This window comes from Gigantopelta aegis, chromosome 13, assembly GCF_016097555.1.
Source record: "Gigantopelta aegis isolate Gae_Host chromosome 13, Gae_host_genome, whole genome shotgun sequence".
Taxonomy (NCBI): Eukaryota; Metazoa; Mollusca; class Gastropoda; order Neomphalida; family Peltospiridae; genus Gigantopelta; species Gigantopelta aegis.
The window spans coordinates 29,357,722-29,375,065 of record NC_054711.1 but is presented as its reverse complement, the minus strand read 5'-3'; the positions used below and the strand labels follow the sequence as shown (position 1 = coordinate 29,375,065).

The 17,344-nt window shown below is 37.3% G+C and overlaps 1 protein-coding gene across 3 annotated transcripts in view; it reads left to right on the top strand.

Annotated features, from left to right (window-relative positions):
- Positions 1-2,992: 2,992 nt before the first annotated feature.
- LOC121387529 (ubiquitin carboxyl-terminal hydrolase 37-like) overlaps positions 2,993-17,344 on the top strand; it is a 42,304-nt gene continuing 27,952 nt past the window's right edge. For 2 of the 3 annotated variants that reach the window (XM_041518679.1, XM_041518677.1), the window contains exons 1-7: positions 3,630-3,849; positions 7,381-7,562; positions 10,488-10,647; positions 12,325-12,415; positions 13,115-13,213; positions 15,413-15,547; positions 16,129-16,266. In XM_041518679.1, coding sequence (XP_041374613.1) covers positions 7,404-7,562; positions 10,488-10,647; positions 12,325-12,415; positions 13,115-13,213; positions 15,413-15,547; positions 16,129-16,266 — 782 coding nt within the window. In that variant the 5' untranslated portion in view covers positions 3,630-3,849; positions 7,381-7,403. Of the gene's footprint in view, positions 3,221-3,629; positions 3,850-7,380; positions 7,563-10,487; positions 10,648-12,324; positions 12,416-13,114; positions 13,214-15,412; positions 15,548-16,128; positions 16,267-17,344 lie in introns of those variants that run through there. The other variant, XM_041518678.1, reaches the window with a different exon arrangement.

Genomic DNA, 17,344 nt, shown 5'->3' with positions numbered 1-17,344 from the left:
ATTAAGTCGTTAAAACTCGCTCTGGGTGGGAGCCGGTACCGGGCTGTGAACCCTGTACCTACCAGCCTTATCCACGACACCACCGAGACCGGTGTATAAATTGGCGACCAGTATTTTAGTATTTTATACTGGTGGATAGGGCTTCTACGAGTCCAAAATATTGGACTCGAGTACTCGAGAGTCAAACTCGACCCGAACCCGAGTACCCGACACTTCCACTAGATGATAATGAGACTAAGGAATAAAGTGAAATAGCATTATGCATCTTAATTCCAGGGCTGATCATGGATACCAAATCATGTCATTGTAATGCACATTTGACTTTTGTTTTCCCTCCATGTCACATAGTCCTATAATGTTACTGGCGACAAGCATATATATGGCAAAATGACGTAAGAAAAAATATATATGTATAATTAAATGAGAGTGCTCTTCCTTGCACGGGTGCTCGAGTCCTGTGAACGGACTCGAGTCTTGTTAAGAGTCGACCCGTGCCCGAGTAGGCCTACTCGAGTACTCATGGAAACCCTACTGGAGGCACCAACATTGTCCCCTCTCTCTCTCTCTGGCAGTCGAAATACTGCTGGGTGTGTGTGTGTGGGTATTGACTCGAGGGTTGTTTTTTGGTCAACATCACCATTGACCAGTAGACCTTTTTACCTGCCGTCCCGTCGGACCGGTAGTTGTTTATTTATACGTTATGACCATATATGTGTTCCGGCTGGTTTTGATTCTGTCCGGCGGAATATAGTAACTTACTGGATCGAATGTCCGGCAGAATTTTCAGCTAATTTCGACCCCTGCATAATATATAGACCTATATGAATGAATGAATGAGGGAGAGAGAGAAAGAGAGAAAGAGAGAGAGAGAGAGAGAGAGAGAGTGGGGGAGGGAGGGAGGGAGAGAGAGAGAGTGGGGGAGGGAGGGAGGGAGAGAGAGAGAGTGGGGGAGGGAGGGAGGGAGAGAGAGAGTGGGGGAGGGAGGGAGGGAGAGAGAGAGAGTGGGGGAGGGAGGGAGGGAGAGAGAGAGTAAGGTAGAGGGGGGGGGGAGAGGGCAGATGGATGGATGGGCGGACAGAGAGTGTGTATTTAAAATGAGCTCCCTTGCCAGTGCAGGTGGTCCCCCCTCCAACCCAACCCACCCCTTTTCTGTCCTGAACGGAGGAGCCGGCCGAGGCCGGCACTTGTGCCCAGGGGCCCTATTTTCGAAGTCATCTTAGCGCTACGAAATAGTAAAAGCGTCGTAGGTTGTGACGTCACTACAGCGAACGTCATAGTGACGTCATAGCTTACGATAATTTCACGATTTCGTAGGCTAAGATAGCTTCGAAAATATGGGCCCAGGACAGGCGTGCGCTACAACAACTTACTCTGAATGTGCACGTTAAACACTCTGACATGACCTGACCTGACCTGTGGGCGTTGCGTCTCACAAAGAGATAAAAGAGAATTGTGCATCACGTCGAAACCTGTGCTTGACAAATGACGATTAATTGAAATCTTATGGTGTGTGCGTGCGCGCGCGCGCGCGCGCGTGTGTGTGTGTGTGTGAATGTTGCACGGACGTTACATGAAACATCACGTGATAAAAAACCTATAGGCCCTATTTTTGGCTATTGACTAATAACAAGCTTTGTAAGTAAGTTACAGTAAGGAAATGTGTTATTTAACGACGCACTCAAAACAGTTTATTTACGGTTATATGGCGTCAGACATATGGTTAAGGACCACATTGCCACTGCATGGGCTATTCTTTTCGAGTAGCAGCAAGGGATCTTTTTATGCACCATCCCATGCACTTACTGTGTATATATTTTAACAGTTGACTAACGGCAGTCAACCTCTTATACTTACTGTTGCGTGAAGGATATAGTTTGGAACCAGACGTCGAACTCGATTATTTATAAATAATTATTAAATGAAAAAAAATATAATAAATAATAAAACATTTAAGAGGATGAAAATAAAATGTAAGCACTTTCCAGGCTTTTCCAGGATGCATGCGAACCCTGGCTAGGAAACCAGCTGTCGCCACTCCATGGACTACGCTTTTCAATTAGCAGCAAGGGATCTTTTATATGCACCATCCCACAGACAGGATAGTACATACCACGGCCTTTGTTACACCAGTTGTGGAGCACTGGCTGAAACGAGAAATAGCCCAATTGGCCCACCGACGGGGAACGATCCCAAACTGATCGCGCATCAAGCGAACGCTTTACCACTGAGCTACGCCCCGCCCTAATAACAAGTTAGGGCGTTGTCCCAACGAAATACGATATTTTCAGCAGAATTTCCTAACCTAGAATACTGAAATGAAATAGATACTGCAGGGTTCGTAGCGGTCTTTAAATTCCTTGAAATATTTTGAAGAATGTTTTTTTTTTTTTTTTTTAGGTTTTTGAATTGTAATAAGTCTTTAAAATTCTTTAAAATCTCACAAATCATAGCCAAAGCAACGATGATATATATATATATTTTTTTTTACAGCTGCATGCATTTGATATTTTCCAGTTACAAGGTTTAATCTGTCATGATGCATGTAAAAAAGCTCAATTATTTTGCCATGGACAGCAACGTAAACGAACTGATTTGGTATTTTTATCGCATTATATTGTCTTTGACCGCTGTGTAAAAGTCTTTGAAAGTGGCAGATAAAAGTCTTTGAAAGTCTTTGAATTATTTTGGTCTTTAAGGCTATGAACCATGTACAGTAAATATTAAAATAAACCAATTACAAATATTTACTCCCCGTTACCATGACATCTTTATCACTAACAACTAACCACTAACTTATTCAGACTTTCCTGGATAAAGCCAAGATAGCGGAGGTTAATGCCCAGGTCAGTATGCTTGAACATTAATAAGATATAAGTACGAAAATAAGTTTAAATGAATGGATTCTTCTTCTTCTGCGTTCCCAAGGCCATGCTCAGACTTCCAGTCCTGTTCTCACCAGGAAGTCCGCTGTCCGTCGAAGGAACGACGTCGGTCCCCAAAGTTTCTCTTTTAGGTCCACCGGATACGGCCAGGTTTCTTGTCTCAGGGTGCTATATGATGGACAGGACTGAAGAATGTGTTCAGACGTTTGGGCATCTGTACCACAGGGGCATTCATCAGTGTGGGCAAGTCTGAGTCTATAGAGGTGGGAGAGCAGGCGACAGTGGGCAGTCCTCATTCTAAAGATGATTACTTGCTGTATTCTGTCCAGTGACTCAAGGTTATCCTCTTTTCCCACTTCCATCCGTATCTTCCAGTTGGTGTTAAAGCGGTTCTTTATGATGGTTTTCACCTCCGAGTATGATGTGGGTTGAGATACCTGCTGAAGTTTGCTTCCTGTTTTTGAGAGCCTGTCTGCTTCTTCATTGCCTGGCACACCACAGTGGGATGGTATCCATTGAAGGATTATGTTTGTTCTTTTTGACATATCTTGAAGTTCCCTTGTGATATTCAACAGAAATGAATGGATAAAAAGAGCAATACCAGAATTAAACCATTTTCAATTCATTTCTTATTCAAATTAGACACACATTTCCTGCACAAGATTCGTACAGAAAATATAAGATGTTATTTAGAAAATAGTTTATCAGGTGTTTTGTTAAGAACATCCGGTTATTTCCCCCGCGAATTTTTAGCAGACGAGTATGCTTTTTGTGAACAATTATTGAATCATTATTCAGATATCAAATAATAATTACTGCACATTTTCTGTGGAGAAATGTTTGCGTGTTTTATCTAAATGTAATTACTAACAAAATGTAATAAGAACGCGACGGCAAGTACAGTTGGGAGTGTTGTCCTATCGCCGTATCGGTATATCCGTATCATATTTTAGGATCGAAAGTCGTGGTAAGTTTATAACGTTAACTGGATGATGCATCTATATTATAGCTAATTGGTGCTTTTAACAGACACCTTTATTGTTATTTTTAAGGTATAATATCCGCCCGGTCCCTTCCATTATTATTTTTAGTTAGGGTTGAGGGTTGGGGTTGGGGTTGGGGTTACGGCTGGGGTTAGGGCTGGGGTTGGGGTTAGGGTTGGAGTTAAAATTAGGGGAAGGGGGGACCGGGCGGATATTTTTCCATTTTTAAATATATTTTAAGAATGCATTAAATAAATTACAAATTTTTCACTCCAAGAGCCCTGGAAAAAGCATTGGTAGGCCTATGCATAATCCACAAACAATGATTCGAATGAATGATAAATACAATAACATCAGATATGTTATACTTACGTTGTATGATAAAGAGTAAAGGTAGAACACTTCCGATTGAACCGATTTTTGAAATCTCCAAAAATAAATAATATATTTATCGTCAACGTCCTTGCTTCCAACTCCGTTCACTTTCTTTTCTCGTGCACTGTTTGCGCAATTAACATCTGATTTGTTGATGTCTGCTTGTCATTCATTTGTGAGGTTATTCTTCACAGTTCTAGAACATTTTCATTAACAATAAAGTTCAAACAAGTAAGTATCTAAATACAAAACTTTACAAACCCCCAAAACCATTAAGTTTACTGAGTCGTTTTTGTTTATTCCTTAAAATTACCGATATTGAGTCCACATGACTCGTAGAAATTGACTTAAAATGGAGGAAGATAAATTAACATTCGGTGCGCAGTGTTCGAGATTAAACATTTTGGGCAGTATCCCAGTTGGATACTAACATTTCAAAATGTGGTATCCCACCTGAGAATTTACAGTATCCCACTTAAATGAAATACATAAATAACATCGTAACAAAATTGAATGACACTCTTACTTCAGCAGTAAATGACGACTCATTATTTCAGTGAAAAATAAAAACGCAGGATTAAACTCCCCCCCCCCCCCAAAACAACAACAACATTATATGGTATCCCCAGGATATCGGGATACTGTTAATCTTGAACACTGGTGCGTGTGACATGCCCCACATGTGCCAGATCAACAAAGCCAAATCATTTAATTTGTATGATTTTTAAGCCCCCTGATGTAAGAATTTGTTTTCAGTTATTATATTCGATCGGCAAAAGACCTGCTACAATTTTGTGCCTCATAATCCATTCATAACAATTGTAAATAATTTTGAGTATAAATTGTGTTAATTAAGAATCAGTTCATTGAAAAAACACCCCATATTTTACGAACTATTCGCTGATATGAATGTATTGCCTATCAGTATTGACACCAAGTGTTAGCATTGGGTGTTGGTAAAATGCAGACTGGAATTTGGCGATTTTTTTTGCATACCCAGAACTAGCCCTGAGAACGTGCATCAAGTGAGCTCTTTACCACTGAGCCACCCCATTTAATGAATATTTTTTTGTTTTATCAACCGATTTAGTTTTTTTGTTTACATTATAAAGTAATTTCCAGAAATTAGTCTGATTTTGATCTGGATTAGTAAACAAAAATGACTGTTATTTATCTACCTTTATGGTATACTTTATTTATCTACCTTTATGGTATACTTTAGAGTTTTTAGCTTTTTAATGGTCATTTTGGCTTCTGCAGAGTTCAACAAATCCGCTAGCCCGACGCCCGTGGCTAGTGTTTTTTAAGTTTGGGCTAGTGAGAAATGCAAAACCACTAGCCCAGCGGGCTAGTGGTTCCCCTCACTCTCCTTATCGCTCGATCGTGTGGGGTTTTTTGCTTTTCTTTTTCTCTTGGCTGAAATTTTGTTTAATAAATTTGATTGTGACGTTTGTCATTGAATAAGATCAACAACGCAATCAGTATATAATATTAAGCATCCACTTGAACTATGTCTGCAAACTGCAGTAACATGCTATCTCTACATCGTCACAGTTACACAGTGTTCGAGATTAACGGTATCCCGATATCCCGGGGATACCAGAATTTAATTTTGGATACCAGACTTCAAGAACCCAGTATCCCACCGGGATGCCATATAATACTAAATTCTCAGGTGGGATACCAGAGTTTGAAATGTTAGTATCCAACTGGGATACTAGCCAAAATGTTTAATCTCGAACACTGTTACAGCAGGCATTGTTTACTTTTCCCTTTCAAGTTTCTGGCACAGGAAATAAGTCTAATGACATGCATGTTTTGATTGGTTGGACACGTCATGTGGTAGTTAAATTTAATCTCGCACATGTATATGTTTTAGGCCAAGAACTTGGAAATCACCAATCGCGACGACAGGTTAATCTCAACCAAGTAAACCCCAGTCATGCTTTGAATTTCAGTGTTTGTTTTATTTACCTATTGTTTTCTAATTTAAGACTTCGCTTACATGTGGTTATCGGTAATCAGGAAAACAATTTACTTTAATGGTAACCACACATGCAATGACTCGGCTTGGCCTATTACGTGAACAGTTTGGATAATTCGTCACAGCTGCCGATACAAGATAATACCTTTTTTGTTCATCAATTAACAACGGATTAGATGTTGCCGTTATATTCTTTTGATATCGGTCTGCAGTGTTCGAGATTAAATGTCTTGGCCAGTATCCCAAATGGATACTAACATTGCAAAATATGGTATCCCACCTGAGAATTTAGTATTATATGGCATCCCAGTGGGATACTGGGTTCTTGAAGTCTGGTATCCAAAATTAAATTCTGGTATCCCCGGGATATCGGGATACCGTTAATCTCGAACACTGGTCTGACACGGGATAATGCCTGTATTTGAGCAATTGGCATCACCATTCCTGGTGACCTGAATAGTAGGCCCTAAACGTATAACCCGCTACCAAATACACTGAACCATGTATTACTGTGTGTCAAACTGTCGTACCCTCATTTAAATTTAATTATTTTGATAGTGGGTTTACTTACATACCAACCATGAGTTTGCTCAATTATTTTTCCCCGGGGGGGAGGGCAGAAGCGAAAACGGGACAATGACGATGGATCACACTTCACAAAAGACCAAACGACACGACAACAAACTGAAAGTTACAACATGATTTAAGTGTTTCTTTTATTTTATTGTTATACTCGTAAATGTGTAATGTTTCAAAAATTATATAAAAATCAGGAATTTGGGCTAGTGCTTTATCTTGGTGGGCTAGTGGTTTTGACTTTTCAAAATATTTGTCATACTCTGGCTTCTGTTTTTTAAACTGTCGCTAATAAAAATTTTGTCACTAAATTTTCCAAGAATGATTACATACATGTACATGTGTCAGGCTTTGGGATTTCACGGAAACGATCGTTTCCGGTACTATGTTGGTAGCATGTTGGTAAAATCACAGAACCAAAATTTCGTTTCCCATGATTATTATATCGAGTACAACTATTCAATGGAACTTAAAAACAGTTTCCGATGTGTTACCATAATCAGAAAGCACAGAACCGAAAAAGTGTTTTCCATGAAATTTGAAATCCTATGGCCTGCATGTATGCTTTTTATGTTTTCAGGCATTTTTGTTGATGAGGAGATCATGAACATAAGATGTAATGGTCAGCTGAAGTATTCCGGTTCATGGACTGGGTCAACGAGGTGGAAGAGCGGTGCATTTGTTGTGACCGAAAGCAATGGGGAGTGGTTGTGTGAGCTCTTTATCAACTGCAACTCAGCTGCGCCTGTTCGCACTTACAAGGTATTTTTATCCCCTGTTTCAGGCTTTCTGCCAGAAAATACTTTGATGATATGTAAACAGGCCTCTACGTTAACTTTTCCAGCTGGAAGCTAGATGGCGCCGACTTGTGTTTTTTGTATAGATAATATGAAATGTTTTAGTCACCAAATTAAAAAAATGGTTGCAATGTAGAGGGCTGCATAAATAAAAACTAAAATGGGTGGTTATAGGTTTGAAATATTTTAAAATTGCGGTAAATTTCGTACTTGAAACATGATGTCACTAATGAGTTTAAAATAATTATTAAAGAAAATAAAACATGTTTATATGATTTATATAATTTTGTCTTGAGGTACTTTTTTAAAAACACAAATAAATAATGATTTAAAGTACATGTACATATACTCTATAAGCAGTGACCTATAAACATAATACTGTAAATACTGTAGAACATGAAAGTTTTGCGAACAACAAAGTATTGCGAAAACTGCGAACAACTAATCATCGCAGTACTTTATACACGCAATAATATAGCGACTTTACTAACAAATGGAACAACCAAATTTGTTTAACTACATTGATTTATTGCATATCACACTATCATTCAGTGAACAAAATGAAACAGAAATCATTGTCAATCACCATGTGTAATTAGCAAACACTAATGTTTATTTTTTGAGTAAAGTTCACACCACTGCAAGCAGACCTGATGATCGCCAGCCACGCGTAACGGTTTCTTTGTCTTTCGATAACTTGTCAATGCATGCCACAATCGATTCTTACGTCAACAGGCTTGTTGGTGTTTTCTTTTATGTTCTTGGCCACAATGTCAGCATACCACTGGGTAAATTTTTTGTTGATTGCTAATTTAAACTCTGCATTCACCAATAAATCCATGGGCTGCAGCTCACCGGTGCAGCCAGCTGGGACAAATCGCACTTCAAAGGACCGTTTTCGTAGCAGGTCTAAAAATGATTGACATCTATGGGCTGCAAATACATTGAAGATTGCCAATGATTTCTGTCGTGCTGGTAGTCGGAGTTCTTTCTTCACCCTTTTGGCGTATGGAACCAGCACATTGTCAATGTAGTCCAGCATCGTCTGCTTGTTGCTCCAGTGTTTGGCGGAATGTGTCACGTGCCAGTCTTCGGGGAACTTGTATGTTGGGTGGCATCGATCGGTTACACCTTTGTATATTATCTGAGGGGGTAACAGGTTGCCACTGGCCGAACTTCCCAGTAACATCGTGATCTCGCGCTTGTCATCTATACCCACGACGGCAACTTGTTTCGCTCCCTTTTCTGCCAATGTCCAGTTGGAAACGGGTACAAGTTTGATGCCTGTTTGATCAAAATTTATTACCAACTCGGCGGGAATGTTCTTTGTCTGCACTGTTTTCCCTACCATCGCGATGAACTTTTCTTTCTGTTTGTCGAAGTCAGCTGGTAACTTTCGTGCCGCTTTTGTACCCTTTCGTTTCATAAAACCAAGTCTTCGTAAAAACGAATCAGACCAGGCCTTAGTCAAAGAGATGGGTCCCCCGTGTTCTTCAAGGAGGGATCGATTTTCGTGTAATACTATGCCTCGGGCCGTTGCCAAGACAATGTTCCTGTTGATTATGCCTCCATCATGTTTATTGTCTTTGAGTACCAGCTAAGGTCGCAATACTTTTCGTGTAAGCTACATCTGATGTCACAATACTTTCTACACGCAGTTTGGGCTACTGTTGGCATATTGCAATACATTAATGGCGCAATACATAATGGATCTACAGTATATTAATTACCATAACGTTTAGACGTTTTGTGACATACAATTCTTTTTAAATATTTTGTTTTAACATTTTTTGGAAATAATAGATCTGGATAATACAAGTATTTAAATTTAATTGTCTGTTCTGGGCACTCTTAGATCTTGTTAATATAGTAATGTTATTAACAGTTGGTAAAGATGTTTCTGTAATACATTTTAAGTTATATCAGTCAAGCTTAATATTTTCAGGGCTAGCTATGGGTGAACACAGAGTTTTGCCGAATTATCTATTAAACTTAAAAAATGACAGAAAACCAGTTATTTTCTAATAAAATGTAGTAAAATTATTTCGCCAACTAAAAATAATAATTCGCTAATTGTTTTCAAAATTCGCAATTGGCGAATTTGGCGATTGCCAGAGCTAGCCCTGTATTTTAGTGGTATTGAGGTAAAAAACAAATTTGAGGTTAGCATATAACATTATTTATACTCAATTTGGGCTTGCTTGTTTTGGGCATACATATTTTGGGCACAATATTTATTGCCTCAACTTTGGTGCAGTCAAAAAGCCCCATCTATATAAAGTTATATAATTCTGAATCTTGACCAAAAATAAATGGATCTTGACCAAAAATAATTGAATGCCTCAAAAAAAAAAAAATCCACAATGTGGTTAGATATGTATTATGGCTATGGAGTGTTTTACTGTAAGATCCATCAATGAGACAAATGCATGCACACCCATACACACACAGTAAAAAAAAATATGCACACTACAATGTTTTTTTATTTATGTATTTTTACAACTTTAGCATCCATGTAATATATCTAGATTAGGTGTAGCTTATGTTTGAGACATAACAACCACTGAATAAACAGTTTACTGGGGTGTCGTTAAAAAATCCTTTCCAGGTAATGTATTCAGACTGAATGTAAAAAAAAAAGTCCTGGAAAATTAACCAAAATGGTACTTAAAAGTCCTGGAAAATAAAAATGTTTTAAGTGTATGAACCCTGATATCTGTGTGGTCCATCACCATATGTCTGACGTCATATAACCGTAAATAAAGTGTGTTGAGTGCATCGTTAAATAAAAACATCTCCTTCCTTATGGTAGGCGCGACATTCAATTCCGCAGAAATTCTTGTTCTTTAATGGGATGTAAGTAAATATTCATTAATTCATATATTTTCAGCTTTTACCCAGAACAATTGATCGCATCGTTTCCAAGGGTCGATTGGTCCTGTCTATGAAAAACTGTGATATTGTGTACTTTAAACCAGCAGGGCCTTCTGATGAAGCAAAGCTGGAGGAGGCTGTGCAAATTATTAATGGAATAATCCGAGCTAAAGCAGGTAACGGAATTCTCTCAGTGCTTCTAGATTATGGTAGACCCACTCCAATGGCTAGTGATATTCAGTGTTGGGCTAGTAAATAACTACTATTGCCATGCCCCGACGGCTAGTGAAAGAAAACGAAAAGTCAAATGTTGCAGTTAAGTCTATTTTGTAAATATGGATATCCTGATCCATCGCAACCCCTAATGTTAGTGTTTTTAAGCTCTATCTCCCTCTTTAGGTGATATATCTGATTATAACTTATTATTTAGTAAATTTGTATTAATTTAATGTAAAGTAAGGCTAGTTAATTTTTAATTGTGGCTAGTAAATTTTAAAAAATCACTGATCCCATGACTAGTGGCTCTGGGTGCAGAACTTCTAGAAATTTTTATAAAATCCACTAGCCATGGGATCAGTGATTTTTAAAATTTACTACCCCAGTTAAAAATTCACTAGCCCTACTTTACTTTAAGTTAATACAATTTTACTAAATAGTAATAATCAGATATGTCACCTAAAGAGGGAGATGGAGCTTAAAAACACTAATGTTAGGGTGGGGGCAGAATATTCATATTTACAAAATAGACAACTGCAACAGTGAACTCTTTTCTTTTTTTTCACTAGCTGTCGGGCATGGCAATATTAGTTATTTACTAGCCCAACATTGAATATCACTAGCCATGGGAGTGGCGCTACCATAATCTAGAAGCCCTATCGGGCATGGCAATATTAGTTATTTACTAGCCCAATATTGAATATCACTAGCCATGGGAGTGGGGCTACCATAATCTAGAAGATTCTTAAAAAAATTATTACTGCTACTTTGCCACCTTTTCATGTTTGTCATTATACGCCTTGCTATGTTTACAGAAGATATGGTCGTCTGTTGGTTTTTTTTAAACAAGACTCTTACTTTGAAAGATAATGAATCTCCTGTATTGGATCCATATTTTATTACCCACGTGATTCAACATGACAGAGTTAATAAAACCATATGGAGCGTACATGTAATATCAAGTGTAATGACGTAATTTTGGGAAGCGACGTCATAACATGGCTTCTCCAGTCCTAGCTAAGACAGTGCATGTGAAATATGACGTCATTTTGTCGTCTCCTTCAACAGTGCAACCCCTCTAAACCGGACACCTTCGGCAGAAATTCCTGTTGGATATACAGTCTGACAAGCTACAAAATCTGCCGGACCAAACCTGATTGACTCGGAACTAATGTGTGAACATAAACATAAAATAATTTGCAGGTCAGATGAGACAACATGCAAAAAAATCTCCCAACTTGTTTTGATGTTGACAGGCAAAAAATGGCCAGGACAACATTATTTTGACCACTACATCTATATGGGTGACCAGGGTTTCTGTCAGAGGGTAAAATGGGTTTGGCAGATTTTTTTTTTTTAAGTTGACCTTTTGATAAAATTAATGACTCTATCATTACTGTATGATTTTCTTAACCCTAACTCTAAACTTAACCCATTTTCTTTCTGGGGGAGGCCACTCATGCCCCTGTCGACTGGCTGCATTCAGCATATATACATAGTAAATATTCAATTCCATAGCCCCATACCCAAAAATGTCTTTCTGGCAGAAACCCTGGTGACCAAACATTGTAATTATTATCTAACTCTACTGATGGTGTTGAATCTACTCACAGTGTTTGATTTCGTATTTTATACAGGTCCATTAGGAGGTGGGCCAGATGTGTCTGTAGAAAATGAAACAACACCAAAGAAACCAAGTCTTTCAGAGTCACCAAAACAATTCACAAGGTACAGACCTGCATACACAGGCCTAGTGTTTTATGTTGCATTCATTAGAGGTCGTGAATATTGAATCTCCCAAGTCACAAGTTGTGAAGAACGTTTGTGTTTGGCGAAATAACCTGGGAACACATTTGTGAAGTGGGGTAGGATTTTTTGTGTTTCAATCTTCACAATTCATGGAACAAATGGTGGAACAAACACAAATCATTGGCACATTTATGAGTTTTGGTGTGTGAGATTGGAGTGACAGTGCAAATTGTCTATAAATCACATGAATGCTCTATCTACGGCAATTTATATCTCAACGACGGCAATTAAGTTCAAGCCCTGCATGTACATGTATGTTCTTAGAAAAGATTGAACATTAGTAATATTATTATTATTTTTTTTTTTTTTTTTTTATTGTCCCCAGACCATTAGACAGTGCCAGGGTTGGGGAGCCCTGATACACCGCCTAACAATTTATCTTAAAATTATTATACATACATGTGTAAACATACATACATATATACAAACATACATACATACACACGCATGCACATACGCACTCACATTACATTCTATTCTGATATATGCAGGTACAAATAGTACTTCCTTTTATGCATGCCTTATGGTCCAGGACTTTAAAAAAACAAAAACATTAGTAATATTTGCTTTGTGCCAAAAAAAACCCATTTGGAGTTAATTTTTGTTACATATTCACAGTATGAAGGAAAACCACAGGATATCCCAGAAGTCGTGTCCGGTGGAGCCGCAGCTGTTTATTGATGAGTTTGAGGAGGATTCAAAGGAAAATACTTTTCGGTGAGTTCCATCTTTAATTTTTCAACCCCTGCAATTAAGAAAATTACCATGGCAAAAAAAATAATTCTGTGGAAAAATAATGTCCACGGCGGTTTTACCGTTAAAATGTTTGCAACTCTGGATTGTAAGTAAATCTGAATTTTGAGTTTGTTATTTGTTTTGTTCGCCAATATGCTGTAATATTCATTTATACCAGTGGCGATATTCATCGAATGAAAGTGATGCAACAGTTAACACACAAATGACGTGTGTACGATTAAGAACAATGGGGTTGTAAGGGGATGACACACATATACAGCGTAGTCAGTTCGCAGTGACGTGCCAGTTCTATCTTTATATTTTAATTATGTTACATCAAAGTGACAGAATATATTTAATGTGATATACAATTCAAATAATTTTCTTCGATAATGGCATAATTTTTATATGGAAATCTGTCACCAAGACCGAATTCTCTCTCTCTATGTATTTATTACCCCAGCAGGCACTCATAACGGGGTGGGTGGGTGGGAAATTACCATGCATTGGTTTAACGTACACTACTATTTGACGATTTGACGCAAACAAACCAATCACCTTGTGGGTACTAAATATGACGTCATCACGATTTGGCGAAGCACACACAATGGCGTCACATAGTTTAAAGCGTTTGCGTTTACGTCTTTCAGGTTTCAGTGTTAAACTTGTAATAAAATGGTACTTTAATGCAATTATAGATTTTTGGGGGTTTTGAAAATTATCTGTGAACCGTGAATAAAATACAAAGTTAAAGCGATACCCTGAACAGTAAAGTAGTTTACATTGTTTCTATATACATGGATGTGTATATCAAAAATAAAAGCTTTTAAAAAAAAACCCCAAATAGCTGGGGTAGTAAATAGAATAACAAACTCGGTACCAGTTATAATCAAATTAATGTCCCGAGTGAAATAATTTTTAAAGCTAAAGCTCGTGACAATATTATTTCACCGGGACATAAATTTGATAATAACTGGTAACTCGTTTATTATCCTCTATATATCTACAAAAATAACTAATATTAATGTTTGAGTGTTCAATCAATTATAATAGAAAATTGATTGGTTTGGCTCTACCGATATAATGATCGATTATAAAAATCCATAGTCGATTGTGTGGGACAATGTCCGCTGTAATTGTTCCTCCGGTTTAAAGGATGGAATGTACATATGTTGTTTGATGTTTGTTTTCATGTGTAAATAAAGAATAACATATCATACATAGTTATTAAAGGTAAAATTAACAATTTGTAGAATATCCAAGTTATCTTCAATTTGACAACAGAAAAATTACAATTCCAGGGAACATTTTGTTTAGTATCGCCAATCAAGATTTTAGAAACAAAATGATCCCAGAATTCATTTCACCAAACCTGACAGTGGTAATACAATTTTGGTTAGGGAATGGAGAATGATGTTATGCTTTTGTGATTGCTGTACTCCCTGATGAAAAGTTCTGGGACCATATTTTCTAAGCAATCTTAGCCTATGAAATGTGCTGTAGTGACGTCACAACTTAGATGGTTTTATGATTTCATAGCACTAAGATGGCTTCGAAAATATGGTCCCAGTCAGAGAACATTTTGTTAGTATCCTGTTCGCGATTTGCTACGCAAGTTTCAGAAATCGCTACACAATTTTAAAACATTAAACAGTAGTTGCTAATAAATGTTCAGTTGACTAAATGTTCACAGCCAGTATTTCAAGATTAGTATATATGCTTTAATCAGTTACTGGCTTCACAAAATATAAAAAAATGTCCACATTAAATTTTGTAATAAAGGATATAAATCAAATTTGTTTTCTTCTAGGCTACTAGTCCACGAGGCCAGTGGCAAAATTTTTAATCTGTCTCAACAGTTTCAGCCGGAGGATACGAACTGAAACATAACATACTCTAAAATCTTGGAAATTGATGAATACATTTTCATAATTTTTATAAAGATTATAGTGAGAGAACGGCTGTTTAAAACTTGTCAAAGTCCATGAAATGCAGTGTCCAATTTCAAAAGATTTAAAACCCATAACCACCTAGTAAGAGCACTTTTGGACTCTCTTGTTTTTATTAACCTCAAATTATTTTCTTCCCGATTACGCTCACCATATAGTTTTATGTATACACAATATATCGTGATTAAATTCCTTTCATAGTATCCATTCCTATCAAACTGTTATTTTACAGGGGACCAGGAAAGAAGCAAGAGGAACAGTTCTTTCAGAGAGGTCAAGCTTTGAAGTCAATAGTAACAGGCGATTTTTACAACAGCACGCCTGTAGGTCAGAGGTCATATGGACACTTCGCCACCTCAGGATCAGGGTGAGTTTAAAATGCAGGCTGTGAATCACAGATTTCGGGTCCGAAACATAAAATTATGAGACGGAATCTCAAAATATCTAGGTCAGACTATGTTAATGATCTGGTGGAATCTTAACACAAAATCGCAAAATTCTGTCTTTCTTTTTTTCTCGGAAGAAGCTACCTGTATTTTGTATGTAATATGCTTTTTTAGAGGTTTTTTTAAGATGTGTTAATAGTTACTCTTTGGGGTGGAATTACGCTCAATCAGTCAAATACTCGTCTGAGGTGCTTTCATCGCAGGATCCAATGTGCTCTAGTGGTGTCATTAAACAAATCAACCTTTTTTGGTTACTCTATATTGTAATTTATTTCTAGTTAATGTTATTTTACTGGAATATTATTTTGGCTTCGCTGACAAAAATAAATCTTATTTTTATAGGCATGGATCTGGAATTTATTTATTGGAGAGTTGGGCGTGTAACATTAATGTTGCTTAGATCAGTGGCATTGACTCGCCTTATATCAAGTGTTAAATCAGTTTAATACTTGACCAAACTTATTTATTTTATTTTGTTGATGTAATTTATTTTATTTTACAGTGTAAAGCGTCCAGGATTGATGCCATTCAACCCACAGGATCAAGCAAAGCGACCACGTCTTCTGTCAGACAAAGTTTCATTTTCCTGGCAGAACCGTTCGATTAACAACCAAAGCAAGCAGACTTCAACTCTGCAAGGGTAGATCCAATTTAAAACAATTAGTAGTCCCAACTAAAATGTAGCCCAGTGTTAAATCGCTCACTTGATGCACGGTCGGTTTGGGATCGATCCCCGTTGTTGGACCCAATGGGCTATTTCTCGTTCCAGCTAGTGCACAACTGGTATATCAACGGTCATGGTATGTGCTATCCTGTCTGGGATGGTGCATATAAAAGACCCCTTGCTACTAATGGAAAAAAATGTGCTCTAGTGGTGGTGTTAAACAAAACACACGTTAGTCCACCTAATAGACTGTGTTTCTTGTGTGAATGTTTTTTAAAGTTTATATATATTTTTTTAAAGAAGATGAAAGGAAAATAGATATTCGAAAGATTAAGAAATGTTTATCTAAATGTATAATGGACATACAGATGGGTCTGTACATTTTTTTCTTTTCTGTTTTTTTTTTAGCCACATTGTTAAATTCTCTGATCCTCTATTCTTTTTCTGTATTTATTTTTGGATTGTCCTTTTAACAAAATTTGGGGGTCAGTTAACATTTTACCCAGGCTTTCTTGTTCACTACATGTCATTCCAAATTGTCCAAAAAGTGACCTCTCTCCCTCCCCCTCGTTTTATGTACAAGCTATAGCTATGTTAGAGTTTGTACCCACAATGAGCATGTTAAACCGTAACAGAATGTGAGCATGTTAAACTTGATTGTTTGATTGACAGTTCTTTGGGTGGGTGTAAAGTCTGTGACTTCATTGTCACATAAAACTAAAACACTAACCATATTAACCCCAGTCTGACAGCTGAATTGTTTACCCGGGACAACAAGCTTGAACCTTCGTTTGACATTAGAAATAAATAGAGTATAATACATTAGTGACCGTTAGATGTACCATTTGTCTTACAACAAGTTGTTTTAAAACTTATCTAACAAGTGAAATAGAGTTTGATACGTTTTGTTAAACGAGTTGTAAGATAAATGGTATTTAATGGACACAAATGTATTCTATTTCTTACATATCCTCAAAAACCAGGTTTTAAGCAAATTTTAACCTCTTTTTCTCCTAAACGTTATTTACAGCCCTTGTACTTTAGCAAACTTATG